Here is a 27907-nt window from a genome sequence, read left to right as displayed (position 1 = left end):
TTACAAGCATTCAAGTGTGGTTGCTTTTCTGACTGATGGCTTTTCTGCACCTCTTTCATTTTAGTCCTAAGGCAACTTTTGCCTGTGAAGAAGTGATGCACATGGACCCCCGAGTGCAGATTATTTTACTATAAATCACTTAATCTGGTCAATATAATAATGTGACTATAAACACTCCTATGCAAGTACTTCTCTGACACACATGCCTTCTAGTCCAGTCTCATAAAATGTGATGATAATTTGAAATTTTGCAAGTCTGTCACATTTTTCTTTCTCCACTCTGGAGAGGGGAAAGTGATTTCCTCTATCTGTGCTTGTCAAATTATTGCTGTGCTAGATTACATCACTTTTCCAGCTTTCCAGGCAGCTTCAAGCACGTTGAATGAGAGCTATCCATCATCTTGAAAACTAAATTAATATATGAAGACTGACAGACTCATGTTTCCTCAGTACTCAGTTATCCAAGAGGTAAATGTAGAGATCAGTAAAGATATTTATAAATACTTGTTGCTGTTGGACAAGAAATGAGTACTCAGAAGCTTGGTAAGTTCAAAAGAGAAAAAGACCCAGTTTTATTCAAACATCTGGTATTTATAGAATTCCAAAGGTGACCATGGATTGGAGAATGGAATTACCACCTCTCCAACCACACTGGTCCAAAGAGCAATCAATCATTTCTCTCTACCCACAGGGAAATATGTAAGCTATTCTATTCATACATGAAATTGTGTGGGAACTCTGACTCTCAAATATGTAAATATAATTAGAAGTCTAAAGAGGTTTTATGAGAACTTTAAAACTTTCAAAAGAACTATAAAATAAAACTTCTAAACATTTTTAAAAATCAGTGCACCGAATACTAACACCCATAGCCAGTGCATTGGTCGGGCATTCACTGATTGATTGACCTGACCAGGGCTGGTGGGGTGAGGTGGCACAGCTGGAGCAGGACAGATGTGCAACAACGCAGACACTTCCTGTGTCTGCCATGAAATCTCCTGGTGCTGCAGGAGGCTTCTGCATCCACGGCTCCTATTTCACTGAGTTTTTTCTTTTTTGAGATCCACCGCAGCTGCTTCGCAGACCTGCTCCATCAGCCAGCGACACATACTTGTGCACGTGCCACGAGGAGTTTCTCTTTCTTGCTCAGCCAGGGCAGGCAGGAAGTGATAAGGGCTGCTCTAGTTTCAGAGATGCACTCTGCAGCAGGCATGCAGCTCGAAACTCTCAGATAAATGAGGATTTAAAGTCCTCGTCCAAGATGCTCCAAGGAACTGCCATAATAAAAGTAATAAATTCCAGAAATAATAATTATTAACAGAATTCAAGAAGCCTGACTTAAATACCATGTTGGGTTTATAATTTCATTATTTTTTTTCTGACTTTGACAGAGCTACTTCCTTCTGAAACTGCTGGAAGTGTAATCAGAGTCAGGGACCAAATCTTTTGGTCTCCTTATTTATAACTGAGTTGCTCTGAAAGGTTGTATAGCCCCATGGTGATGCCATTCAGACTAAAAAGCAGGTGAGATTTTTAGATCAAAGCAGCATTTGCCAAAGTCAGCCACTTCAAATCCTTCTGTGTGAAGTGGCAGGCTGGAGAATTTTACAGGAACAGACTCCCTAATGGTTTTTTATGACACCTTTTTCCAAACACTGAAATGCTGAGAACAGTTTCTAGCATGGTTTCCCACTCCCATCAGTGAAAGCTATAATTGAACAAATAAAATACCTGACTCTCAAAACACTGGACTTCAATTAAGCTCAAGTCAAAGTGTTTATTGGAACATCATCCTTAAAATCTATTTTCAAGTCACCTGGAGACTGAGTTTAATGACTACCTTAGTTGCTGTGTTTATAGTGTTGTTATTATTGTTGCTGCAGCTTCCCTTTTAATGGAAAACAAGGCCAAGAGAGGGAATATCATGCTTCTCCAAGGAAGAAGTAAATCTCTGACCCGTGGCAGGGCGAGCCTTGTCCCAGGGAATGTCACACCCAGGCTCTTCCTGGGGATCCAGGGACATGCTGGGCCATTGATGGGAACTCTGAGACAGGGAGCTCTGTTCAAAGCCAATGGCAAAGATAGCTACAAAAAAAAAAAAATTAATAACCACATGACTGCTAAATGTAGGTGTAAGACACATCTTAATGTTTGTCTGGCTCTGATCAAGAAGAACTTGGATTTATTGAGAAATTTCCTTTTCTCCAGAGTCTGTAACCATGTCTTGATTTCAGGTCAGTGCTGCTGACATGGAAAAATATCTGCTCCTTTCAAGAGAAAAAAAAAAAAGACAATCAATAATTTTGGCAGCTTTTTGTAGGAAAAAAACTTCCAGTGCAAGGGCAGTTTAGGCATGAAATGGCCAGGATCAAAGCGATTAATGGCAGAACATATTCTATTTGTCACTTCTCTCCAAACCTGTTTTTTCTAAAGCACTGTGAGCTTTGCCATGGATATCAAGAAGATCAGAATTCAGCCTTCTCCTTCTTAAGTAGCATCTATAAGTGGTTTTCTTAGAAGGCAAACACATGTACCTATGCCAGTCCTTAATCTCTTTGAGCACAAAATGTGTTCATATCCTTGGAGGAGAAAATTGCTGTAAAAACCATTTCTTGCAGGGGAGATAGAAAAGAGGTGCTGTTGGCTGTCAAATGTCAGTCCAAGCATTCACTATTTAGAGACCCATTCAGAAAATCAGACTTCTTAGTGCAGCAAATTATGAGCTGCTCTTAAACTCCAAGGAAAATTCATGACCCTCCATTTGCTCTCTTATTTCCCCTTCCCAGGAAGTACAAGGCTGTCTTGTCACAAGGCTATTTAAACTGTTTGAGAAATATTTTTTTCTATCAAGAATGCTTTTTTATCAATATTGCTTTGTCAGAAGTAGATCCTACCATTGTTTAGTGTTCTCCTGGGAGATGTGGAAAAGCTTGGAACGAGTCTTGGATTCAGCCAGCCCTCTTTCATCAGCAGTGTGACCTGACATATCTCTGTGTCAAAAGTTACAGTCACAGCATGGGAGGATCAAAAAGAGCTTTATCCTTCAGGTCTTTCCCTTCTTACCAGCATGAATGGCTCATCTCTCAGAGTCATTCAAAGGTGGAAATGTTAAAGCCTTTCCAAAAGCCTCTCTTCACCATCAATATTTTGTGGTTCAGCCAAAAATACCACCCTACGCTCAGATTTGCTTTGAAAACACTTACAACTTTTGTCTGGCAAGTGTATTTGGAACACATTCCACTAGGCATCAGTGAAATCCAGGCACTCAGTGCTCTCCTGAGAGTTTGCATGGTTGTTTGAGAGATAAACAGCCTAAAATCATCTGCATTATCAAGCTAATGAGCAGAAGGTTTTATACATAACTGAATTCCGCAAACTCCCAAATTCCTTTGGCAGCAACATCTCCTATTTCTTTCCACAAGAGAAGTATAAAGTGGGGAAAACATTAGCAAGTGAGTGTCTTGTACCCAGAATCATACCCCAGGCTCCAGCTGTGGCACTGTTTCTCAGATCTTTGCCACGTGTGACAGAGGGCAGCACACGGGTGGCTCTCCCCACGGGGCCCAGATCACAGAGCACGATGACAGCACAGCAGATCAAGGAGCCTTCTTCCAGCAGCACATCCAGAACATTGGCAATTTTATCTGCTGATTTTGTGGTGTTCTCTCACTCCGTTTTCCTGTTCACACAGGAATTTGTGGAAGCAGATAATGTAATGAATCAATGTTAGCATCGTTATCCTGATTCCTCATCAGTAGATGCTTAACATAGAAATTCATTTTTCACTGTCGAATTTCTACTCTTTTCTTCTTGCTTTCCTTTCCCTTCTTGCCCATTGCTTTCCTTTTCCTCTGGACTTTGGTGCATCCTGAAAATGCACAGACATAATAAAGTTTTATGCACAAGAGCGGTGTTGGGAGGATTCTGTCTCCAGCCAGACAGAGAGCTTCATCAGTTTGAAAAAGCCTGAACTAACCTCAAAAGAACTACGTTTTGTCTACTCAGAGACTGAATTTTAACTCAAAAAAAAAAAAGCTCAGATTCACATGCAAACCCATAGGCACACAAACCAACTAACATTTGTTCAAGCACTTCCTAAAACTTTCTAATGAAAACCACATGCAAACAATCAGTTATTGGCACGTACAAGCAGTACATTCATGGACTTCATTGCTCATGAAGGTTTGCACTTCGACCTCAGACTGCTATCCTAAAAATATTGGCTTCATATATGAGAGATCTGCTGTCTTCACGTAGCTATGATTTGCTGTATGAGTGATGGAGAAAATTCCTTGTGTTTTTGCTGCTATCTGTGCCTGTGTACTTTAACAGAGACAATTGAAATTTATCCTAAGCACCCTCATCTCCCTTGCTCTGTGTGTAAATGCAGGCTGTTGTGTTGCATGGCTTGAAAAATATTTTTTCTACTTATATGTGGTGCATAAGGTGAGGAAGAAATGGAAAGATAGCCCAGCTAAATACTTATGTTGGTCTTAGAATATAGCATGTCCTGGCAGAACATGCTGAATACAGCCTGTGGAGTTGCTTAAGAGTAGTAATAACAACTACAACAAAAAAAATTTTTGTTGTTTATATATAAAAATAATGAACTTTCAAAGAGTGTTTAATTTATGGAAGCCAGGTTAAATGATAAGACCCATCCTTCTGGGTTCACAAAACACTCCCATTGCATGCAACAGTCACAGATGCTACATTTGATGCTCCCTGTGGTCTGGAAATTAGGATCACAAGGTATGCTGGGAACCTAGAAGCCAAGAGGAGTGCAGGGACTGCTCCCAGCTGGAGTCCCAGCCTTCACCTCTGCCGAGCCTGCCACCCCACATGCAATTAGCATCCATTATATGGCAGTGCTTTTATGATGTGGGTGCATCTCCACCTGGAACAAGTTGAAAAAGCATAAAAGCCATCCAAGTGTTATCAGATGTTATTAACATGGAGCCCACTAAAATCTGGACTACATCTGAACTCCTGGCACACAGATGACAAGTCCTACATCCCATTAAGAATTTCCTGAGTCCTCAGACTGCTCGTGCAAAAGGTGCTCGTGAACAAAATGTCATTCTTTGAATGACAAAGCAGAGCATAAGAGGAATGTTTCTGATGGTTTCATTAATGGCTTTTCAGTCCAGACCCTCTATCTTCTTTCTGACATTGTTTTATCTCTCAGGAGGATTCCTTGCACAGACATTCTGCCCTGCTGTGGCTGCTGCTGGTGAGACCTGTGCTGGAGCCCATCACCCACAACTACTGTGCTGGTTTAAGAAGGGCTCTCCAAGCAAGCTGCACAAACCTTCCCAAGCCAGAGGAACCAGCCCCCACTGTATTTTCAGTCTCAAGCATCTCTTCACCATATTTATGTCTACACAGAAAATGGCTTTTCCCTCCACCGCTGCTGTCATTTTCTCATTCCGACCCTTCTGCCCAAAGATTATTTTTCACTCCTTTCACTCATTCCCATGGTTTCCCTGTGATTCCCACACCAGGGATACCCTGCCCTCTGCTCCTAAGTGCTCGTGACAGCTTCCATCTTGGCCCAATCAAGGGTGATTGATCCAGCATCCTTCAGCGTCAAGTGCATTTGATCTGTAAAGCTCTCCAGCTGGGGCTGTAATAACTCATATCCGCTGTGGGTTACACATCAAGCAGCTCTTTCCCCATCAGTCACGTCTTTCCTGATAGAAGAGTTCTTCAGTGAAGCCCCTCACATCTAATCCACCAGCTCATGCAGATCGTGATGGAGAAAATTTATGAAAAGCAATATTTTGTACTGCTTTGAAGCAAACAAAGCTGATCTCCATGTCAATTATGATGAATAAAAACTTCTGTGGGCAGAGACTGTGAATTCTTCCAGGATTTAATCCATGATAAGAACAGTCAAATCATAAATATTTATGCACTAAGGGAGCCATTACTCACTCCTTTGTTTCATTTTCATTAGCTCTGTGACTATATTTACTGTATTTACATTCAGATCCTGCTCTGCACTGTGAAGTGCTGCTGTCACTGTCAGCCCAGGGCTGCTGCACACTGCTCTGCCATCTGGAAACTGGCTCCCAACTCTGAGAGCGAGAGAATCAGGCCCACATATTCCTTCTTGTGTGGGATCACTGTTTCAGTGCACCTGAACAAAAGACATAAATACATTTTTATACCTGACAATGCAATGTGTGTCCAGCTCTCCACCCTCCTTTAGGTTCATGACACAAGCCAAATGACCACATGACTTTTACTGAAGACTGGTTGTGTTGTGTTGCCTAAATCACAATTTTTAGTGATATATTTTGCACAGTCAGACCGGACTGGTTTGTCTACCTGGGACACAAATATGAAATTAAATATCTATTCGGGTATTAGATTTGCTGAGTGGCTTTTTAGCTCTATAGCAATATGTTTCTATGCATTACAGGCATGGAAATCAGGCCAGAACAGGATGGACAGAATACTTTCTGTCTCTGAGGGATAACAGATTGCAAAGGAAGCAAACAAGGACAGCAAAATCTGTAGAGAGGGTTCTCCTCATCTCCCAATTTAGAACTCAGTGGTTATTGAGCCAGAATTGTTATCTTTGGATCTTTTATAATTGTTTTTAATGTTTTTTTTTCATGGTTTTGTCCCGTCTCTCATTGATCTAATGGGAACTTTTACTTGCCACATCCTCCCATGACAAGGAATAGCTACAGCTTAATTATATCTTGTGTGAAGCACCATTTTCTCTTCTTTCTCTTTCCTTTATTAAGCCTGTCACATGTGGGATTCATTTGTCAGTCCCAGCTCTCATAATGAGAGTATTTGAAAATCATTCCATCATTCCTTGTTTCCCTTCTCTGAGCCCCTGTAATGTTGCACATCTCTCCATCAGCCTCTCACCTCTTTCCAGACTAGAGAGCCACGGCTCATGTCCTGTATGGAAGTTGTTCCCTACCTTTGTTCATCCTTTACCCTGACCTATAGACTCTTTTTCCAAATTTACACATCCTTTGGGAGGTGAAGGACCAGAGCTGTGCACAATATTCAACAGTCAGGTGCATTATTGATTTATAGAGGGTAATGGTTATGTGATTTGTTCCTCCTCCTTCTACAAAAGAATTATTATCTCCCTTAACTGACAGATTCTTTAGGAAAGAAAGCTGTTTACTGCCATCCCTTGGCCATAACTAGAATGATTTGGTGCAGAATCTCTATTGTAAATCCAGCCAAAATTCCCTAAATCCATAAAGTAAATGGGAAGGTGTAAAGGTACCATGCCAGTGAGAAATATATAGGGCATAAATTCAGGATTAACTGCTCTCCATAAATGAGATCCCACTGATATGACAGAAACAAATTAAATTACATACAAACCAGTTATTAAAAATGTTGACAGGTTTAGAATATCACAAAGAAAACCTTGAGGGGCAGGAAGTGCAATTATCTGATCCAAAGCCTATGATATCATGCAAGTCCTTTCATTGACTTCTGAAAACTTTGACAGGGTACCAAAACTCTACACTGATTTTAATTTGAAGACACAAAATTAAGTTATATGAGAATAGTGATATGAATGGAGGGACTTTCTACGTAAGGCCAAAATCACAGCAAACATGACAGAATTAACTGAAGTTTCTTCCAGCTTCTGTAGTTTTTATTTTTATTTGTATAAAACACTTTTCTATTTACCATCAGTCATTATATATCTTGCATATCATCAATGCTTAATTGCATCTAATTATTATATTATATACACGCTGGCCAGGGCTGCAGAGAAGGTGCAGGACAGGAGACCTGGGCCTTGCTTGGACAAGAACTGAAAACAAAACTCCTGAATTGGCTTGCAGTGGCAGGGGGGACAGAAAAGCTGCAGAAAGTCAGAGCTTTGCAAAATATGTCAGGGAGAACTGGCAAGGAGAGCCTTCAGCTTCTTCATCATGCAGCATCTGTGATTATTTAGGAGAAGGGACCTCTTTGGAAAGTACTCCCTGGAGATGCCTTCACCAAGTGCTTCCAGAGGTGTTCAGCCATTTCACAGTCATTTCTCAGAGAAAATCAGATTAAAATATGGCATCTGCCAGCCCAAGGCAGAAATGCACAGAAACAATTTCATCTCATTGCAGTGGCCAGTGCTGACAAGTGAAGGAGAAATGACTGCTCTTATTTTGGATATATCTTCTTTGATGGCATATTTTTCTCTGCACAAAATGAAATCACCTTTTTATACAGGACAATTAAACGGTCTTGGCCCAGCTTAAAAGCAATGAAGACGATTTCCATGCCAATTATAATGTAGAGGGACAAAAACAAGAAAAACCTGGGATGTTCCAGCTTTGTATCTCCGAATCCAATAGTGGTCAAAGTGATAAAGCAGAAATAAAAGGCTTCCTGAAAATCCATACTTTTTTCCCAGTTTGGAAGAATAGCAGCTGCACAGGAGATGTACACAAAGATAACAAACACCATCAATACAATGGGCACATCTAATTTTTCTAACTCCTTTCCTATTTTGTCAAAATTCTTGATAACTCTGGACACCGTCTTTTCCCTGGCTAGTTCAGGACATGAACTCCATCTCTCCATGCTTTTATTTCTTGCTGGTTGTGTGTTCTCATTCTCCCTGGCAATTAGCATTTCAAAAAGTTCCACGTTGCAATATTTGACTGGTTTCATACCTGACTGACTTCTCAGCAGTTCCATAATTGTCAGGGGCTCGTTGATGACTATTTTAGACTGTGCCCTGGATTTCAGTTCATTCCTTTTGCTACATGTGGATCCAGAACAGAGTTTAGAGGCAAGAATTTTTGACTGCAATTTCCTGAACTTGTTGTAGGATTTGGATAAGACAGTTGCAAGGATGTCTCCCATGTCTGTCAGGACCAAGAACATCAGAGGGATCCCAAATAAAGCATACAACATACAGAGATACTTCCCACTCCGTGTCACAGGATAGGTATTACCATAACCTTGAACAAGAGCAAGAAGGGGAAGAGAAGAGAAAGAGAGAGATGTGATATATAAAATGGTAGCCGAAGATATGCCCTTTCCCTAAACCAAATTTGAGTATTTATATTTCCTTCCTCTAACATATTGGATATGAAACTCAAGTTGTAAATCAGTGCTTTTCTATTGTAGTGGGAGAAAACATTGATAATATAGTAACTGTATTCAATTTTAACAACGATTTTTCTCTTCATCCTTCAGAAGACATTGAGTATTCCTTCTCTCCCTTCAAAAACTCTGCTTTTTCCAGGATGAGCTTCTAGACCAAGTACTTAGCCTGTCAGATTATTAGTTCATATGCTAAGGTATGGTTTCCCTCATTTTCTTCATCCATGCATGTTCTCACTTGTGGCTGCCACAGCCTTTGTTCTGAACCCAGCCTCAGTCCCTGCTCTGCTGTGAGGCACTGAAACACCATTTATTCTTGGTCACTCTCTTCCCCACAGGCTAGCTGGGAATGCTAATCTTTACTGTCAAAGCACTTGGGGAAGATTATTATCATTATTGCATAGAGTGATCTTATTTATTCTTTTTTAAATTGTTTTCAGTGTATTAAAAATACCTTGTGTATTTTCCAGGCTTAAAACTTACCCTGAGCTTAAATTTAGCTATCCAGAAATCTATCCTAGCTGAGCCACTATGTATTCTCACCAGGCAGTGAAGAGATGGCAGTTCAGACCGTCAAACTTCAGACTAGATGCCTCAATTCTCCCAGAAAATTCAAGGTATATAATTTGATTCTATCCCAAGATGATTTATCAGTTCCTGATACTGCAAATAAACCACTGCAATGGAAATAGCCACCTATTCCATCTATTAGCAGCAAATATTCCAGGCTTTCTACTGATCCCAAAACTCAGGTCAAAACTGAGGAAGAAGCTTTAATATTCAGTGCTATGAAGGTAAAAAGTGCTGGCAGTTTAGAAATAAATATGTTAGGTTGGTGTGTATGGGTACATTTGTCAAGTCCCATGCTAATGGAGGTGGGTAAATATACCCAAGGAAGACATTTCCAACACTATGCCCTTTCATCAGTTTGCTGATGTCAAAGCTTTCTGATAAAATATCCCTTTTCAAAAGTTCTTGACTGTTGTGTTTGTTACAGGAAATATTCACAGGGCTGAGGATTTTGGTCACATCCCCAGTGTGTCTCTGGCCATGCAGACTTTAAACTGCAAGAAGCTGAGTTTGAAAAGTCACCCAAGAGATGAGAGTGTGAGGTTTGAGCAGTGGCACAGCACACAGGAGCTCTGGGTGAGTACATCAGCTCTCACACTGTTCCTTGTGTAGGATAAGCTCTTTTTTAAATTCAGTTTTTCTTTTACAGTAGGATTCATCCCCATGCTGGGATCTTGAGCATATCCTCCTGCAGTGGAGAAATGTCTTTGCAATTTGATACAATGCTGTGGGAATATTTCCCATTCAGCTTTGATTATGAAAATTTGGATAGACAGTGCCTGTACATGCCAGCATTTGAGAAAGATTAACAAAGGGATAAAAGTAGCTTTGGGAACGAGCATGAGGAGTTGTATTTAGCAATGCAGAGGGAGCCAAAAACAGAGCAGATGTTTCTATTTTATCTAGGTCCTCCTTTGAAATATGAAGTCAGACAAAGATTTCAAAGGTGTGACTTAAACACTATCATGTGCTGTTAACCCAGAGAAATGTGAACACGGTGGTTAATTACAGAACCACAAATTAACACAGATTAATTAGACATAAGTAACTGAGAAGCAATTAAAAAAACAATATATGCATTGGGAATTACCTTTTCCAGAGAAGAAATCATTACCCAAGCGGATATACAACAGTGGGAAGGATAAGGTTTGACTGAAAAATTGAGATTTCTTTTTAGTTCAATAGCTCTGCAAACATAATCTATAAATACATATGATAGTGTATGTGTAATGATGCAGTTAATTAGTGTGTACCATCACTAGTTACTCAATAGTGACTTGTTTCTGTGACTCAGCTGTGTCTCTGCAATCTGTGTTTGCAGAGTCACCTGTAGACTCATCAGAAATACTAGGGAGAAAAATTCAAGGGGATTTGGGCTTTGGGTTTAGAAGGGGTGGGTTTGTTTATTTGTTTGTTTGTTTGTTTGTTTGATTGCTATTGATGGTTTTAATTCTCTGGAAGAATGCATTAGAGAAAGCAGCAATAGGAATTTATTCTGAAGGGTGTTACTTTACCTCTGTACTTACCCACAGTTGTGAACACTGTGCAGCAAAAAAAGAGAGACCCAAAGAAATTCCATCTTTCTTTTGGATTGATAAACCAGACTGGGTCAGCTGTGCTGAAAAGCTCACGGATTTCGGCGTTAAACTTCTCATTTTCCGTCACATTATCTGTCACAGTCACAGCAGGAGGCACAGTGAGTGTTTGCAGACCAGCACTCAGGGAGCAGCCAGTGAAATATACTCCCACTGAGGATTTGTTCATATTCTCTTAAAAGATAAAAATATTCACCTTCTCACCCTCTCCTTTCAAGCCCCTCACCTCCACCTCTGAAAAAAATCAGGTGGGTTCAGTGGCTTTGGCAAATAAAAGTACAGGGAACAAATATACATAAATATAAAGAAGCAGGACAAGATGATTGAGTAACCAGCTTCCAGCCTAAATGTCCTGTTTCATTTTGGACTTCCCAGGAGATTAGTCTTCCTTAGACACAAAGACATTAAGAAATGTGGGGTTAACAGTAGGGAAGTAATATGAACCACTTGGATGTCACTGCCCAGAGCCCCGCTGTGAATCCTGCAACCCTTCTTCCTCCTCCCTGTGCCTGAGCTTGGCTGCAAAGGACATTATTTACATTATTTAATTGCCCAAGACTGATCATTGTGTCAGCACAGCTACCTGAGCGAAACCCCAAGCCCACGTACAAGCCCCATCACAAATCCAGGAGGATTTCTAACCCTGCTTTTCTCCTCTACCCCCTCCAATCAGCATCACTGGTCTGGGGTGCAGAACTGCACCTGTGTGCCTCTGAGCATCCCATCACCAGAGGCTGGCAGGGAAGCTCAGAGCAGGGAAGAGGCAGCTGGAGAAACTTTCTGAGAGAGAAACTTTCTTTCAACCATCAAGCTGAAGGAAATACCACAGGAATCTCAGCTGCTCATTAAGAACCTGGGCAAAAAGGGAGAACACAGGCAACTCAAGAAAATTCTTTCCAGGCAGGAGCACAAGGATTGGGAAAGCCTGCAGTCAAAAATCACAGCTAAGGAAGAAAGCAGCAGTTGTTAGCTAGGCAGAGGGAAAATCCTGTTTGCGGGGTATTTTGCAGAATGTCTTCAAAAGCAAAAAAATCTCATTCAAAACGCAAGAGAATGAATAGCTCCCTGTACACTTAAGTCATTTTGAAATTCCAGTACATACCTGATAACTCCCTGGTGAGGTTCATCAGGTTCTGCAGAAATGTCTTGTATTCTTCACTTACTCTGACCTCCCGGGTACCTTCCATGAGGGAAAACAAGAGAGCCCCAAGAAAAGCATAGATGACAAGAGACAGAATGAAGCAGGCATGAGGAAACACTGCCCAAAATATTTTTTCACATGTCGTTTTACCTCTCAGAGGCTGTGATGTTGTTGCCATCCTAAGCTTGTCCTTTTTTTTTTTTTATATATATATATAATTTTGTGAAGCAGACACAGCTTTTAGAAAGAGAGATGAGGATGTAAAAGCTTTTGCAGCCAAGAAAAGCTTCTCCTGTGAAAACAAGGATTGTTCTGCCTCAGGCTTTCAGATCACATGTCTTTATAAGTGAAGATTGCACTACAGTCCCCACGGACAAGAAGCACAACTGATCAAGCCCTGAAATATTTCTTAGTTGACGCCACGCCACTCCATCCCTGAATTATTATTGATCAGCCAGCACTGTAATGCACATGGATTACCAGCTCCTATCAGCTTCCACTGGAGCCAACTCATGCTTAAAGTTTCTTCTCCTGAGCAGCAGCTTCCCATTGATAGAGCAGAAACACTTCCAGCTCCCAGAAGGGGAAATGTGCACTCTAAGGGATGGAGTTCTTCAAAGATTTCTCCCAGGAACAAACAGGAAAATTTAAAATTAATCAAGAGAAGGGGATGGCTCTAATTGAAACCCCTGGGCAAACCATAGAACAATTAATTTCTCTTTCAGAGAGCTTACAGAATCACTCAATCTTTGTAGAGAGGGTCTTTTGAATTTTAAATTCTTTTTCTCCCATGATAAAATAAAGAGTCAAGAAGGTTTCTCCTAGTTCTCACTTGAATAAAATCTTCCTATATAAATAGAAGTTTCAGTTATGAAATTCCCACTGATCTTAGTAAGTCAGAACCCCAAGATTCAGTTCAGAGTTAGTGATTTTTGCAAACTATTTCCAGCTTTAAAAATAAAGCCTATCTTTTCATCTTTCACTATAAAACACTTGGAGCAACAAGCAGTATCACTGCCCTTTGCAATTTTTGTAGTGGTAGTAAGGGAAGTTGGATTTTAAAGAAAGATGTGTTAAATATTTCACCTCTAGGCACCTTTCATTAAGAATTGAAACAGTCCTTTGCAGCCAAGACCTACTGAGCTGTATATATGGAACAAGTCCACACATCCACACAGAAATCCTACATGCTTACAGTGATTTCTTCTGGGTCAAACTCTCACCAAATTCTATCAGAAGATAGTTTATGTTCATCAGTATGCAAGTCTCCACTATATAAAAATAGACTTTTAGGGCTAAGACAAAAATAAGCCTGTGTGTTTGCTATTTTTCTTGTTGCCTGCCTTGTTGGCTCAGTCTTGCTTTTAGGCAACAGATTTTAAAATCCTCTTATTGCAGTCAATCTCTGTTTTATTTTGTTTCCCCACTGACCTGAAACACAGGGTTAAAAACTGCTAATGTTCATAATTAGCCAAAAGCAACAGAACTTCCTGAGAGGTCGTTCTTGGAGATAATGTACATAGGTCTGGTGTCCTTTGTGCTGGGAATTGTTACAATGGAGACTGAAATGTTGGACAGCTGTTTACTGCTGTCCAAATGCATGGCTTGCACACACCTGAGGAGTCAGCCTGGTTCTGCTACCCTGCTCTCAAGCAGCACAGTTAAAAACGGGGAAAATTTCAAAAGCAACAAGAATGGCTGAAGGTGTGGACAACTTTCAGACAAAGAATGACTGAGCAGTCGTTGGCCAGGGGGTAAAAATTGTGACTGAAGAACTATCTTCAGTCTCCCAGGTTTCTGGAGAGTAGGGGAGGGAGCAGCTCTCTGTAGGCTCTTCTGGAAGCAGGATTGAGGTCCATCAAAAGGAGCAAGTAGAAACCTGCTTCAAACCAAAACAGGATTGTTTCTCACACAGCTAGAATAGTTGGGTTTCCATACATGAGAGGGAATGGAGAGATTTAGAAGAACAGCCACTGGTACTGACTACGAACCACACAGGGCTCAACAATCCCCCTGAACTGAAAATAGCTTGCAGCTGTAAAAATAAGATGGGGCACTGGGCCTGTCTGAGGCAGCATATTCACACTGATGCTCTAAAAAAGGTTTTCACTGACCAGGATGGTAATTCTGATACAATTTGTGCTGCACAGTTTTTCATCTGCAACTCAGATACAAACATCTTTCCTACAAAGTGCTTTAAAATCTTCTCAGCCTCCTCCTACACATGGTACTGCAAAGTATTTAGCAATTCCCAGGAGCTTCTCAGCCATTTGCAGCATCAGGCTCTGAGCTTGTGACAACAAGAAAATTTAATAAAAATAAAACCAGAAATGATTTTTACATTATTTGCTTAATCTAAACCATTTCCCACTATTGCTGTATTACATATTTGGACTTAGTTGCTTAAAAGCAAATCCCACGAACCACAAGTTATTCCAAATTGAGTTACTGGTACTTGTATTGAGAGAGACTTTTGCAATACACATTTCCTATCCACATTAATGGACAGCAAACCTGCACTTGTCCCAACTTCCATTTCTTTGATTAGGGCAAATGTGAGTGCTCTGTAAGGTGCTGCTTGAAAGGGAAGTTTTTGACCACATCTGCAAGGTTAAATAACTCCAGTAAAAATATACTTATACGTATGGCGAAATTGATATTTTATCTGATATTTCTGGATTACATAGGTTAAACCTAGAGGGTCATTGTTTGGGCAGAGAGAAACATTTTTCAATAATCAGTAAAACTCTTCTTGCATTAAGTCATCTGCTATGTTGCCAAAGACCTGCTGTGTTACCTCCTCTATGAAACACCATTGGATTCACCATTCTGTACTGACAAAGATGTAATGTCATCCTCTTTAAGAGAAAATCAAAGTGACTTGGAGAATGACAGTGCTTTTTGAAAATAAATGGCAATAGGTTAAATGGTTTGCTTCTATTTACACCTGGCATTGATTCTGAAGGGAATATTGTTTGGTAGAGGACTGAGACCTCAGCCTGGCACCACCTCATGACAAGGAGAATTAAAAACATTCCATTCGAGGTGGAATGTTAACAAGGATCATGGAAGATTTGATCCATTGCCCTACTACAGGCCCCTGGAAAGTATTTCCAGAATGCATTAATATACCTAAGCTCCCCCAAAAAAATGAATTTTTTGGTATAATGGTGATATCACCTCCAAGCACCCAAAACCAGCAAAAAATGAGTGGCAGCAGCAGTTGCATTAAGGAAGCAATCTCAGGGCTGTGTAAGCATTACATTTGATCCCAAGACATAAGGACACGCCACTTGAGGTCAGCTGGGTGGGTGATGCCAGTGAAGTTTCACTTTTAGTGTTCTCAGCACTTTCAAAAGTCTCCTCCCACCTCCCTCCCACAATGGTTATCCCAATCCCTCCCAGCTCTGGGCTCTTTGGGGCTTGTCTCTGTGGGATTTCAGCCCAGGAGCAGTGCTGGCCCAAGCCCAGCCCCAGCACAGACCTGTGAGAGCAAATGCACCCTGCCAGATGAGCCACACCAGCTTTTAAGGCACTCTGCAAATGTTTTCCTCCTCACAACCCCATATTCCATATTGCCCTGGAATAACAATTCCCCTGACACCTCCCATTCTCACCACTGTGCCCTCACACTTCATACTGCTGGGATGGAGAGAGAAATGCACGAACTGGGGGTGTAGAGTGTGTTGGATACCCCAGGGAAGGTTTCGTTTCCTTTGAATCCATCTTTAAAAGTCTCAGCTTTTGCTTGAGTAGAGTGCTTGAGCTTGTAACCTCTGGGAATATTTGAGAGCACTCAGGACTAGCATCCTGACACTACACAGAATGCTAAGTGCTTTCAAAGATGTCCAGGACTCTCACCCTGAATAGGAGAATTTCCTATTTCACTCTGTGCTCATACCAAAGCCAAGCAATGGTCCTATCATTTCACTTAAGAGAGAAAAACACTCTCAGTGTGCCCCAGGACCAACCAAGGCTTGGGTATTAGTTTCTGTTCCTCCTCTTTCTTTCTAAGAGGGATGAAGTCACATAGTCAGAACATGCCTTTGATGTGAGTCTTTTCCACCTGGTAACTAAACACAGGACCAGTCTTTGGTCACTCAGGAGCTACCCAGCCACTTGATCCCCTCTTCCCTGCCCCCAAATCATTGCCTGGGTAGAAAGACTTCACCTTGCCTTCCTCTCCCCCAAACCTGAGCAACCACAACAGCCTGGAAGGAGCCAAGCTGCCCCCCAAATGAGGAAATATTAGCCTTCCCCCCTCAGGAACTGCTGACATCTTCTCTCCCCCAGAGCTTCACCCAGGAGCCAGGGGGGCAGCTTATCTGGAGGGTTTGGTTGCTGCAAGGCTGAAATTTCCAACACAGCAGAGCTCTGTATCAGACACTTCTGCTCCTGCTGCTCTCTGAAACGTGGTATTGTAAATGCAGGTGAAGCCAGTGGGAAGAAATGATGATGTTTGGCTCTAGTTCAGAAGGCTGAATGATTTATTATATATAGTTATTTATATATATAGTTATTTATTATAACTATACTACAATATATTAATATACTATTTAAAGGAGATACTAAAACTACATACCTACTTTTCCTAACTACCATATCTAACTCATTCACAACTGGCGACCCTCTCTTGAGAGTCTAAACACAGGTGGATTGGATTGGCCATCAAGCTCAAAAAATCCTCACTAAGACCTAATCAAACAATCACCCCAGGTAAACAATTTTCCAAACATATTCCACATGGGAAAACAAAAAGCAGAAATAGAAATGGTTTTCTCTTTCTTTCCTCTGTGCTCCTCTATGAAAAAATACTGAGAAGAATGTGCCTAGCACACATGTGGTAAGTCAGAATACACTTAGAGCTGGGAGGGGAAGTTGCTCTAGACAGAAACACTCTTCCAGACCCTTTCTAGAGGACCACAAGCAAAACCAAACGCTGGTGGATAGAGGGCAACAATTCTCAGTCAGGGTGGGGATGGCTTTGCAAACAAAGCCACGTTACTGCTCACTGCTTTGCATGATTCCCTGGGGTACTGTGGCACCGTTTCAGCGTGCTGGAACAAGCAGAAAGGTTGGTGCCACCTCGAGTCACCAGCATCAGAGCCCACGGTGCAGGAGCCCTGAATTTCCAGATAAGCAAAGGGGATTACTGAGGTTCAGCTCCAAGACTTATGCCAAGCCTTTACTGAGTTAATGTAGTGAACGTAATGCTGGTATAGTGGAGACTATCTCAGCACAGTAGCTCATTTTAAGGCAAACAAGCTCCCTGTAGAGAGATCGGAAAGCTGCTTCTTAGGAATTTAATTAACATTAGAGTATGGGAGATTATATGCTGCATGAAAGCTGAGCATCATGGTTCATGTCAACACTGCATTTATTTGCAAATCTGCACTTCTTTGAACTGGCAATAAACCCATGTAGATTCAAGATGACAAGTCCACTTTCCTCTTCAAAACACTTATTCTTTATTACTATTAATGTGGCACCACATGTATATAAGCAGTTGGAAAGAGGGGAATCTTAAACTCCAAATACAACAACAAACTTTTAGCCATAAATATCCACCAGCATTCATGTGAGACTGTCTCTGTGACAGACTCTCTCAACTCTTAGCATGCAAAATACTAACAAAAAAATATATCTCTTGATCTTATTTCCAATGTCACACACAAGTTCAGTCAAAGAGAATGCAGATAAAAAGTCTTCCTTTGCAGGCTGCAGTACTGGCCAAGTATTACAGATAACATCGAAGTCAAATGTGAATCTGGAAGAGCTCTGAGGTCATTAAGGACTGTAAATCCCCAAAGTATCCTGCTTACAGTATTTTCTGCCCCCATTCATCCATGGCACTTTATAAACCATAGGCAGGAGTCTGTGAGATGCCCACAGTCAGACACCTCTTTGTGACTCTCTCCCTGGCAATCAGACTGGGCAGTTTCATGGAAATGGCTCAGAGTTTCTTGAGTATCAGGCTAAATTTTCCATCACTTCTTTTCATTCCAATTTTCCTAATGACACTAAGCAATTTCTCTTCCCCTTTTGTGTAAAGTAATCTTAGAAGAGTTTTAACTCCATTATCCTACCACTCATTAGTCATCATGGATTTGAGGGGTGGAAGACATTTTCGCAGATGGGTGTGCCTTGGGACAACATTGAGTGGACACTTGTTTTCAAATTTCTTTCAATTCTGCTGTTTTCCTTTAGCTCTGAGCAGGAATACATGAACTTTTCAAATCCTGTCCCACCCATTTCAGCTAATAAAACATTAATTGCTCACCCTTTGTAATGCTGGCCATTTAAATGTTATAGCTGTCATGGGAATAGCACTTAGATGCTTTTTAGTGAATCAGTAAACAACATTTTGCCACCTTAGTGGGGGACACTCTTTCAGGTTCTGGGCCCTTGTAGCTTCACCTGCTTAATTAGCTTAAAACATAATTCCTCGATGATGTGATCCTGCCTGGGTTGATGAGTAAGGCCACACTATGAAATCTCCTCCTTCAAAATATTTTGGGTTGGGAAAAAATGCATGCAAAATTGCCCACCTTTTCAGAGGAACATCTTACAAAAATTGCATATGGAATGAAGTCTCTTCTTACACTTTTCTCCATAAGGAAAAATCCCTTAGCACTTCTAAACGAGCCACCTGGGCCACAGGCCCCAAGTGCCATGAGCCCTGCAGATTTGCCATGGGGCTCTTGCTGGCTCTTCCCGAGACTGCCTGGCACCCAGAGTGCTGGAAAAAACCATCTCAATGGCACTGGCCTTCTCCAGGCTCCCTTGGGAATTTGGGATGCGTGGGTGGGCAGCTCAGCTGCAGGATGAATGTAAGTTCAGCAAGGGTTAATGTTTGAATCCCACCAGGAGCCAAGGCCAGCTGGTTGCATCATATTCAGAGAGATGGGGCTTTAGGGTACAGCTTTTAGGGATTTGTTGTTTGTCTAAACAAAAAGACATCGGAAACATGTCAGAAAGGAAATGTTGAGCAGCTGAGAGATACAGGAGATTTTAGATGAGTCCTGAAGGCGGTTCACACATGGAATAGGAAGCAGGCAGGGCTGGAGGTGGCTATTTTCATGAAGGAGTGAGTGCTGGCAGTGCTGGTCCTGAGGAGAAGCACAGAAACCTCCTGAGTCCTACAGCACCAAGAGCCTTGGCTCCATCACTGCCCTCTTAATGCAACAAGAGGGAAGGGGGGATGGAGCACAGCAGCCAGAGTTCAACCAAAGGGTGTGTCCACATCCAGGGGGCTGGCTGGAAAACAAGGGTCCCCAAGCAATGGAGCTGCCAGCAGTCCTCAGCACGGAGCAAGATGAAGACTCTTGACAAGATGCCTTATGGACACTGCTGCATTTCCTCATTCTTCCAGCCCAACTGCTGGTGCAAGGAGAACTGCAGTGGTGGAGGACAGACACTCTGTGCTGTCCTCCTGCACATTCTTCAAGAGCTGTTGCTCAGCTCTTGTCTCTACCCAACAATCCCATGGCATCAGTTCACTTCAGCTGTTGGGTGTCACACCAAACCTGCCAGGATTCTTCAGCCTGTGTGCCATGACTTTCTTTTTCTTTCTTTCCAGAGGAAATATCCGATCACCATGCTGAATAATTTGTTAGAAGGCCATCCTTAGCAGCTGTGTGAAATGCTTGCCCCTAAACAGACCCACATCACTTTACATTTGCTTCTCTGGCTGAGAAGGCACAGCAAGGGCACAAACCCCATCATCTCCTTTCCACATGTTGTGGCTCCCAGCTAGAAACACACACTAACTGCTTCAGTAAACTCCATCAGACCAGGGGCCTTCAACAAAATATTGATGCCATAACTAAATTGGCAAGATGTGCCCAGCCCAAATCTCCTGCTCTTTGTCAGCAAAATCACTGCTCTAGAACTCACCAAGCCAACCAGATTGGCCTCAGTGTTGCTGGTCAAATTGCTGCAGGGTGGATGAGGCATCTCAGATCCAGCAGCTCTGGACATAACTGAGATTTGTTTCCAAATGCACAAGAGGTTTGCCAAAAGACAGAGAAGCCCTCCTTGCTGAAATTTTGTTCCAACAGTACATAGGATCTCTCTTCTTCCTTGAAGTCAGATGTTTATATAAACAAAAGTATCTTGGGAAGTGCCCTTTGTAGATTTGAACCTTTCTCTGCCTTCTGAAATGACCAGAATTTTTGTTCATTAATTTGAAACTGAGGCTTTCAGTCCAACATTAATAGCAAAAATGTGCCATTTACACCAATTAAGCATTCAAGTGAATGCCTTTATATAGCTGTATTGTAGCAGAATTTGGTCAGATTCTGCTTTCTTTTAAAGTCGCTCAATACAGTTTAATGGATATGAAAGCAGAAATAGCTTTTTGTTTTGTTTTGTTTTGTTGTGTTGTGTTTTGTTTTAATAAGCCATTGTAGACATTCTAGCTTTCTTGGGCTACAGCAGATTTCTGCACACAGCTTTTCGGGATCCCAAAAGGGCATAACCAGAGGGATGGGTAAGCAGCCCAAAACACCCTGTGTGAAGATAGGATAAGGGAGAATTAATAAGTTGAAGAAGGGTGAGTTTAGGTCATCTATTAGGGTGAATTTTTTTACTCTGAGGTTAGTTAGGCACTGAAACAGGCTGTGGATACCCCATCCATGGAAGTATTCAAGACCAGGCTGGATGTAGCTTTGAGCAACCTGGTCTAGTGAAAAGTGCCCCTCCCCATGGCAGGGAAGTTGCAAGCTGATCTAGGATTCTATGCAGAGATGCACCTTGGCAAAAAACCATCTCTTTTCACAAAACCCTGTTGCAAAGTGATCCCCAACGACCCAAATGTCTGCCGGTGCCCCTGCCCCACCCCAGGGGCACGGAGCATCCACCCCAGGGCAGAGCAGGATCCCCCCGGTCCTGCTCCTGCCCCCCGCCGCCGCCTCCAGCAGCAGCTGCCCGGGGAAGGGCGGCACTGCAAGGCAAGCTGGAGCGGTGCTTTCCCAGAATAGTCTCTTACCCTCAAGCAACTTGCAGTTCGTGGACTTCCTGAGCCGAAGACGGTATTTCTGCAGCAAGGAAATAACTTCCGAACTCTTCAAAGAAACGGGAGTTCACCGAGGGGTGGCACCTGCCGGCAAAAGGTGCGCGGGGTGCGGTTATCCAGCTCCAGCAGAGTTTCCCAGGGGAGATGGCTGGGATGAGCCGGAGGAGGAGGAGGGCGGAGGGATGCTCCGGTGCGGCCCGGCGCCAGTGCCGCCGCGCTGCCGCCAGAGAGAGCCCGAAGCCCGCGGGCCGAGCGGAGGAGGGCTCGGAGCATCAGCACCGCCGGCAGCCTGCGCACCGCCGCGGCACGTCATCGCCCTGGCCAAACTCCCCCGGAAAACCAGCCAGGAAACAAGGCAGAATGGCTCCCAAGTGAAAGGGAGAAGGTTTGGATTAATATAGGGGGGGAAATCGCTACTCTGAGCACCGCAACGGGTTTCCCAGGAAAGTTGTGGATGCGCCATCCCTGGAAGAGTTCAAGGCCAGGATGGATGGAGCTCTGAGCAACCTGGTGTAGTGGAGGATGTCCCTGCCCATGGCAGGGCTTTCAAACTTGCTGGTCTTTAAGGTCCCTTCCAATCCCATTTTATGATTTTAAGATTCTATGCTGTCAGTGCACCTTTATGAACATGCTGGTGAATTCTTGACACCAAATACACACAAATATAAACATCATCACTTGTGACCTCCCTTACACATTGTTTTATGGATTACCACTGAATGATCAGTCCGTGCTGAGCCAGTTGACCAGATGGATGTTCTTCAATTTCCAGCTGCTGCAAGCTGAAACAAGAGGACAGGCAGCTGCCTGGATATTGTGAGCTACACTGGAGGTATTGTGCCACTTGTGTGCTCACCATTGCTCTCCTGGGCACCCTGGCTCCTTTTCTTAGAACTCTTTTTGCAGCACACCAAAAAGCAGCTCCTGTTTTTGCAGGCAATGGGAGGAGAGCAAGAAAGGAAATCTCCAGAGTTTTGCAAGTATAGCTATGGGGAATAACCTGCAGCTATGCAGCTAGTTTGAGGAGTGTCATTTTAACCACAAAAATCTGGAGTTTGTTATAACATTAGCCCTCACCTGGATCTCACTCACTCCTGCCTGATCTCTAAACTGGCATGAGATGATCTCATCCAGTATGAGATGAAAGAAGACCAGAGACATCATGATAAGCTGTACCTCCTTGCCAAGCTTAAGAGCCACTCCTTCCACATCCTCCTCACCAGATCCCCGCACTGTCACACAGGACATCCCCCCAGGCTGCCTCCCTGTCAAACAGAGCTGTGCAGTGCTACAGAACTTCACTCATGCTGCTGTTTCAGCAGGGAAAGGAGTGGCAGCTGCTGTTCCAGTCTTGGCTGGGCACACGAGAGTGGAACCCCAGCCTCTCTGGGGGAGAAGGTTTCAGCTCTGCACATGCAACGATGATGAGCTCCAAGGAATCTGCATTACAAGGTCCCTCAATTGGAACATGGCTCTGTCCCAAAAGGTGTATGAGAACTGGTGCAGTCCTTGCTCCCCAGGAGGCAGCAGCTAAACACACTCAGCTGGTGCCCTCCAACTCCCACAGCCCCAACCAAATGACAGCTCCTGGGCCTGTTTCAAAACTATCAATGTTCCAGGCAGCACACCTGGTTTCCTTCAGAAACACCCTCAACAGGTAGCTGTGTGTGCTCCCATCAGCTGATTATTACACATCTTCAAGCCAGCCCAGCAGACTGGAGGCTCATACCAGCATCCAGGGATAATTTGGGTGTTCCTGACACAGCTGAAGGTCACCAATAGGTGACATTCATCCTCATATGAGTCACCTCTAGCTCACTGGATGTGCACAATTGGTCACCTTGAAGTCTCTTTAAACACTCTACAATGTCATTACTTTCTTGGCAAACATCAAGCCCTTACAGGAAGACAAACATTAGTCAGGACATGTAAAGAAATCAACAATTTTAAAATAGACTAGAGAATATATATCCTTTCTGACAAGGGTCTCATTAGAGATTAGCTGATCTCATCCTCTCAAATGAATTTTTGACTTAAGGTATCCTCCCAATTACCTTCTGGGACAAATCCCTTTTCTGATTATTCCTGTTCTATGGAAATGAAACTATGTAAAATGAAAGTTAGTAAAGCATGGTCTATTTTCACACAGATGTAATATTTCATTAACTACTCTTGGGATTTTGGCATGAGTTTTAAAACAGGATTCTCAACCTAATCTAAATAAACAGGTAAATATATCTGTCATTGTGGTAAAAACTGTGGAGGAGAAAAACTTTTCTAATTAATACTTTACTTTCTGCAAACCCTTCTCTTGCCCAGGGATCAGAGCTGCTTGTACTCCCTTTCCCTTGAGCCACTATTTCATTCAGATTTCATTCAGCAGAGAACCCAGATGCTCTCGGGAAACCACGGATGCCACAGATGGCAGCACCACAGCATCTCTCTTTGGAAGCAGACCTGCCTTATGCCAGCTTGGCCAATGACTGGAAAGAAGTCCTACCTCAAGCCAGGTGGGTGATCACTTTTGGTGCCTTCTTAGCAAGCAAAATGAGAGGGGACATCTCCTTTTAATGTCTGGGACTGAAAACTGGCCTGAGCTGCAGCGCTGAGCAGTCAGTCCCTGGCAGGAGCTTGGCCAGGGGTCTGCTTGTTGTGACACCAGCACAGGCTGGGAACTGTCTCTGTTTGGTCCCTTGGATTAACCTTTGCTTAATTACACACCTCGGGCTAAATACTTCGAGTGTCATGTGAGGGGAATCTGGCTTGCACAGGTCTTTTTCACCCCATTCATCAATTATTCTGTGTAACCCCTGGCCCATGTGGACTTCAGAAGTAAATGCAAAGACTGAATGTAAAAGTCATCAATGCACATGATGGGATTGCCTGTAACATATTTTTCAGCCTTAAAGCCTTTCCAAAAGTCCATAAAATATAGCATTTCCTGTGTATTTTTTTCTAAGAACCATGCTAATTTGCCGTCCCAGTTGTGCAGATTGCACTGGGGCAAGAGGTGTTCTGATTATTTCCTTTGTTTATGGTATTAGACTTAAACTATTGTTGATCTTATTGTTCTTATTTGTAACGTGTTCACCTCACTAGGACAGTAATTGTGTCAAGCAAGTTGGAGTCCAATCTGCAGAGCTGAATATTCAGAACTGCAAAAGAAAGGCTCCAATTTTTCAAGCAGCGGGCATATTACTCCTCCATTTGGATTATTAAATTCTAATTATAGCCTGTTGATCCAGTTACAATGTTGTTTGTAAATCTAAACACAGTTCTCTAAAGCCTGCATTTTATTTCTTAACCTGTTGATGCTTAGCAAAAAACACTGGTGTGCCTAATAGAGCAGGTGGAGCTTAGCTTGCTTGTGATCAAGCTCTTTTTTCCTCATCTGTATTCCTTTGGATATGTTTAGGAATGAATGCTTAACATCAGGAAGAGCCATGACCAAAGCATATAATGCCTTGGTACCTGTGGACGTAGTAGGGCTGGGGTTAGGATGAAATTTTCTGTTAAGTATCATTGGTGAGGATTCCCAGGTGTTTTGGGAGGAGGGGAAGGGCGGTTGGGTTTGGTTTCTCTGCTCTTTGGGAAGTTACCCAAGGTCTTCTGGGAATGGCACCTTAACCATTGCCTCTTACACAAACAATTATTTTAATTCCTTCTCTTCTTTTCATGCAGCATTTTCTGCCCTTACAAGCCCTTTTCTTTCCTCTGCCTTCCTGAATGTTAAATGCAAGGAAAGCAGAGGAGCCAAGTGGTGTGAGCAGCAATGGTTCCCAGGGACTGCTGCTTTTTGTGTGGCTGAAAAGTCTCCACAGCTCCAAGCTGAGAGTGGACCTGCAGCATCCACCCTCACCTGTAAGAGCAGAGAAGTTTTGAGTAAGAAACTACCACAATGGGTGATTGCCTGAGTCCATAAACCATACTTCCATCACAACCTTATTTTTTCTTCCAAGTCTTCTTTTAAGCTCCAAGCACCCAGCACAGGCTCCTAGCCAGGCTTCTCACTGACTTGCTGAGGTGGCCAACTGTGGCTTGACTGCTGGGCATGGAAATCACCAGGTGCACACCCGGGATTGCCACTAAATCTTGGAGAGCTCCTCCCTGAGCCAGACACAGCTCCAGGCAGTGAAGCATCACAGCAGTGGGAAGGGCTAGGAAGGGGCTGTGGATGTATTGACAGGTGGTGTTGGGGAATTAACCCAATTTCTCCTTTCATCCTTGTCACTCAGAATCCCCTGGGGGAGGAAGGGAGGGAGCTGCCCTTCCTGAAGGGAAGGTTTCCTAGAGATTTTCTGCTGAGGTCTCTGCCCATGAGCACTTTGACAGGAATTTGGGATACAGGCATCCAAAAAATGGACAGCTCCAGCAGGTAGCACTCTTCCCATTGATCCTTTCCCGTGGGTCCCACAGGGAAAATCACTAGGGTACAGGTGCTGGGGGTGGAAGGTAAAGCCTGCTTCCTCCCCTTGAAACAGCATCTGAGCTTACAGTCTTGGCCTGGGCAAGCAAGTAAAAGGGTTGAAAGACATTACAACATTCCAGCATCTGGGATGGGGATGGAATGGGGGACAGGGTCACACACGCACACACATTTCCATGCTGAGATGTGCAAGGCAGGGTGGTGCTCCCTGCTGGGAGGAAAATTGCTGTTTGCTTGCAGAGCCCAGGTGGGTCAGCTAAGGGGGCAAAGTCTTCAAACCATGAGGAAGGCCTGCCTGTGGCTCTGCTTCCATCTCTGTGTCCTCCTGGGTGGGGACAAGAGGGTTCCATCTCCTCCAAGCTGACACTGAACCTTGACAGTGCCCCCATGAAGGTGTGAAGGAAACTTTTCACTTCTCAGATGGTTGTGACCAATGGGAGCAAAATTATTGAGCCCAGGAGCTCTGCCAGGGAAGAGACAAGCTGAGCTGGAGGGGAGTGAGGGGGCTGCTTCTACTACAAGGAATGAGGCAGCAAATCTACTTCCCCAGTCAAGCAGAGAGCAGCATGGTACCCTCATTGCTGGGAGTAAGGGCTGGCTGGGGCAAATGTTCTTCTTGACCTTCTGCTGGATCCCTTGGCTTTATCCTTTCTGGAACAGCCTCCTTCCCCCACCCTTAGTGTGCATGTAATGGGAAGAAAGAGGCTTTTCCTGCATTTAGGCATTCCCGGCAACCAGAGACCTGCAGAAGCTGACCTGAGAGGTGAAGGAAGGACCCTCACCCTGCCCAGAGGAGAGGCACTTGTGGCAGCTCCGCTAAAAACTCACTGCCATGCCCGAGCAACAAGGTTTCTAAGGATCCCTGAAAGCCAGAGGGAAAGGCTGCACCCTCTGGGATGTCGTGCTGCCTCTCACCCCCTGCGCTCCCCGCTGCAGCAGCTGCGGGGTGAAGGTGCTGTGCCGTCCCCAGGCGCAGATCCGCCGCCGGGAGCGCCGAACGCCGCGGGCGAGCCGGGCTCGGGGGGACGTCGAGGGAGGCAGAGAGGGTGAGAGCAGGAGAAGCAAGCAGAGTGTCCCCCCTGCCTGACGGGGGGACGGCGACGTGGGAACGGGAGAGGAGGAAGGCGCGCACTCCTCGCCTCTCGTCCGGCATCCCCGCGGAGCCTGGACGGGGCCGGTGCCCGGTGTGAGCCCCGGCCAGCGGCGGGGGCAGCGAGTCTTCTCCCTTCGGGGGCTCGGCCCGGGCTCCTGCCCGCTGTGCCGGCCCCGAGCCGCACCTGCCCCGCAAGGGCCGGGGCTCTCCGCTTTGGGTCCCCCACTCCGGCTTTCCAGCTCTGCGGATTGGGAGAGGGAGCAAGGCTGGGTTTGCTGCCTCGTGGCTTCGCTGTTTGCTGTACCGGAGTGCCCGAGCAGAGGCGCGGAGCCTCGGGCGGCTCCGGACGCACCGGCACCGGCTCCGGGGATGCTCCCGCCCCGCGGCACCCGCGGCCCGGCCCCGATGCGTGCCCGCAGATGCGAGGGATGGCTGTCCGCCCGAGCCTAGGAGAAAATAAAGACAATGAAGCGAAAGCACCCCGCCGGACCGCGCTGAGCCAGCCGCTGGCGGGGAGGGGAGCGATGGAGCCGGGCAGGTCCGGCGGGGCCGGGCCGGGGCTGCGGGCTCGCAGCTCCCTCCTCGCAGCCGCCGCCTGCCCGGAGGGAGGCACGGAGCCGCTCCGGGGAGAGGCTGTGCTTGAGCGCCTGTGGGGAGCGGAACTCTCTGTTTGTTCTGGGTTTTCGAACCACCTGTAAAATAACAATAAAGTGGGCGCAGCTCCGGTCTAAAATCCTGGGAACAAAAGGCCGCTTCCAGGCGTCAGCCGGCGCTGGGACCGGCGGCCCAGGTGCCGGGGGAGCGCCCGGCGGTGTTGCTGCGCTCTCGCTCGGCCCCGAGGACAGCACCATCGAACTCTCGAATTGGCACAAATAAATTATCTGCAGCATCCGATGGTGCGATTCGGTTTGTTCTATATAAGTTTTTCTTCCTTTACACGAAAGATATTCGATTATTCCTTTCGGTT

The 27907-nt window shown here is 44.2% G+C and overlaps 1 protein-coding gene across 1 annotated transcript; it reads right to left on the bottom strand.

Annotated features, from left to right (window-relative positions):
- Window positions 1-979: 979 nt before the first annotated feature.
- Window positions 980-12854, bottom strand: KCNK18 (potassium two pore domain channel subfamily K member 18). The gene is made up of 2 exons (XM_085583751.1): window positions 12350-12854; window positions 980-9036 (listed from the first exon to the last, which is right to left on the bottom strand). Exons 1-2 carry the CDS (start codon window positions 12581-12583, stop codon window positions 8149-8151), a joined length of 1122 nt encoding a protein of 373 aa, XP_085439877.1. The 5' UTR covers window positions 12584-12854; the 3' UTR covers window positions 980-8148.
- Between the last annotated feature and the right edge of the window lie 15053 nt (window positions 12855-27907).

Source organism: Lonchura striata, chromosome 6, assembly GCF_050655825.1.
Source record: "Lonchura striata isolate lonStrDom1 chromosome 6, ASM5065582v1, whole genome shotgun sequence".
Lineage (NCBI taxonomy): Eukaryota > Metazoa > Chordata > Aves > Passeriformes > Estrildidae > Lonchura > Lonchura striata.
Note: the sequence above shows the minus strand (reverse complement) of the source record. Positions and strands in the feature narration are given on the sequence as shown.

Bases quoted from the DNA above. Each gene is read 5' to 3' on its own strand.
- KCNK18 (XM_085583751.1), bottom strand. From the start codon at position 12,583: ATGGCAACAACATCACAGCCTCTGAGAGGTAAAACGACATGTGAAAAA. The intron at 9,037-12,349 runs AAAATGACTTAA...AATTTGGTTTAG, and splicing joins CAGGTATGTACTGGAATTTC to GGAAAGGGCATATCTTCGGC.